This window comes from Alligator sinensis, unplaced genomic scaffold (genome assembly GCF_000455745.1).
Source record: "Alligator sinensis unplaced genomic scaffold, ASM45574v1 scaffold1377_1, whole genome shotgun sequence".
NCBI lineage: Eukaryota > Metazoa > Chordata > Crocodylia > Alligatoridae > Alligator > Alligator sinensis.
The window spans coordinates 29,358-31,972 of NW_005842585.1; the positions used below are offsets into that span (position 1 = coordinate 29,358).

The 2,615-nt window shown below is 55.5% G+C and overlaps 1 protein-coding gene across 1 annotated transcript in view; it reads left to right on the forward strand.

Moving 5' to 3' along the window:
* Positions 1–762, forward strand: part of LOC112551748 (heat shock protein 30C-like) — a 1,099-nt gene extending 337 nt beyond the window's left edge. The window contains exon 1 of the mRNA XM_025214489.1: positions 1–762. This exon is cut by the window's left edge and continues 337 nt beyond it. Coding sequence (XP_025070274.1) covers positions 1–484 — 484 coding nt within the window. The 3' untranslated portion in view covers positions 485–762.
* Positions 763–2,615: the final 1,853 nt, after the last annotated feature.

A 2,615-nucleotide genomic window follows, 5' to 3' on the forward strand; every position in this document is an offset into this window, starting at 1 on the left:
GCTCCGGTGGTTGGACCCTGCGGGCCAAGGGGAGCTGAGGCAGGATGGAGCGGCCCAGGCTGGGGCTACAGAGCCGCAGCCAGAGTCTGGGGGTCGGCAGGACAAGAAGTTTGAGCTGCACATGGACGTGGCTGGCTTCTCCCCGGAGGAGCTGACAGTGAGGCTGGAGGGCAGGAGGGTGACGGTGACAGGGAGGCGTGAGAAGCAGAGTGCTGGAGAGGATGGAGGCAGCTTCCAGGAGTACCTGGAGCTGCGCAGGGAAATGCTGCTGCCCGCAGCCCTGGACGTGGAGGCTGTGACTTGCTCCCTGTGCTCAGATGGACAGCTCCGCATTGAGGCACCACGCCTGGCCCTGCAGCCCGCAGAGGGGAAAGCCATTCCCATCAGCATCCAGGCGGGAGAGGGAGCCACACAAGGAGACACTGCCGCCAAGGAGGAGAAGGAGCTGGGAAGGGAGGTGGGGAGCGGCAGCCAGGAAACCTGATCCAGGCCGAGGGAATGATGGCAAGCCTGCTGCCCTGGCCCAGAGACTGCAGCATGCCTGTGGTGCATCACAGCCCCACAATCATACCTAGGTGTCCCTCCTACAGCAGTGACTAGGGGCTGTGCAGAGTCTGTAGCCACCTTGGTTTCTGGAGAAAGCTATACATGTCACCAATCTGGAGAGGGATGGGGCTTTGGGTTTCAGTACCACTTTATTGCCAGGTGACATTTATCTGGCTGACTGTATTGCTTATGTGTCATGATGGAAATAAACCTGTTTCCCACATGCCAGTTGTCTGTGGATTCAATGGAAATTGTTTCTTGTCCAATTGCCCAGCTCATTGTTGAGGAGGCAGAAAGTGTCAGTGCTTTGTGTGTAAAAATCACTGATTGAAGAGCATAGTACGGAGAGGATAGAATTACATCTGGTGCAGACGTACCGCATGTCTTATGCCAGCGTAGTCAACCTTTACAGCACCATAAGGAAGGAGCAGATAGGCAGCATAAACCTCTCTGGGGTATTGTTGCCTCAGGAAAAATGTGTAGGAGATCATCCGTCCACATCTGTCCTGGTGTAGTTGTTTTTTTCCAAGGCCAACAGGTGTGCTCCTGCCACTGTGGCAAGGCTGTGGAACGGTGCACAGTGTGTGTACTCCAGCATATACTCCAACAGTCTCTTTTTTCTGCAGGGCATTTGATACGAAAGGTGGAGTAAACGCATGCTTTTTGCCCATGCACAAGACTCTGTCTCCGGGCACATCCAGGTCCTGCTTGGGATTCTTGGTTCTGGAGCGGATGCTCTTGCTCAGAAATACCCCACAGGCCTGCAAGGGCAGCAGCTGCCATTGATCTCTGCCTCTCACCTTCAAGCCAGGCAGACGGCTGAGCTGGTCCCTAGACACTTGGCAGACAGCAGTGTTATTTACATTGCTGCACATAACCGCTTTACACCACATTAGTATACATGTCATAGGTCTGGGTCCTTCAATGTTAGATTACTATTTGTAGGTGAGTGTCCCTACGGTCTTGGAAACTAAATCTGACCTAGGACCTGGACTTCTGGAGGAGACAGTTTGAAGGCTGGAAGATATTGAACCATGTTGTAAAAGTGTAACAGTCAGGACTTGTGAAGAGAGGTCCTAAGAAGAGGTGTCCTATACAAAATGGTTTGTAAGGCAACCGTTGAGAGAAGAAGGGAGGGATGTCAGCACCCACCCCAGCAATGTCTTCCTGATCGACAAATTCCTGACACCCAGGAGCCTGTCCTTTCTTCCCCTGTTGTCAGCGACTATGTTGCAAGGCTTGTGCTTGTCTTCATGGCCCAGCTGCTAGGATGAGGGTGTTTTTAGCTTTCATGAAAAGCAAAAAATGTTTCTAGCCTCAAAGATACAGACAAAAGCTGGAAACGTGGCCTCTAAGGCCCCAAGCAGGGGCTAATGGCCTTCTGAAATTCTCAGCTGGGGGAGCCTAATGGTCCATTGTAGGGGGCCACAATGGGGACGGTGTTAGGTCAGAGCAGGGGCACTCAAGCCCTGGCCTGGCGCGAGGCAACAAGCCCGATTCAGCCTGTGCAGGGCTGCAGCTGCGGCAGCAGGCCCAACCTGGCACAGGCAGGGTCGGGAGTGGGAAACGGGCTGCGGCTGGCACGTGCGGGGCTCCATTCAACGTGGGCCCTTGGTTACACTGTGGGCCCACGGCCTGGATCTGGCCTGCAGACAGACACATCTGCACCACTCATCTGGCCCACGGGGCCAAAAGCTCCGTCACCCTGGGTTGGCACTGCTGGTTCTGTTTAGGGTCCGGCCAACCCCTCTAGACTCGAGGCAGCCCTCGGAAACTGCCGGCTCCCGGCTCTCGCTCCTTGGACAATGGAAACAAGCATGTGCCACTCATGGGTGGCTGCGAGCGCTGCTGGGCAGACGGCCTCTTTAAGCGCGGCAGACTCAGGGTGGCCAGCACAGGGCATGTCCCTGTTTTCTGCTCCTCTGTCCCCTATTCATGCGCCACCCGACGCCTCTAGTCCTCTATTTTTCTCTTCAAACAGAGGACGTCAAGGCGTCCGGTTCCGTCTCAACAGAGAACGACCGGGCTGTCCTCTCCGACGGCCACCGCAACGGGGTGTGGCGCGGTGC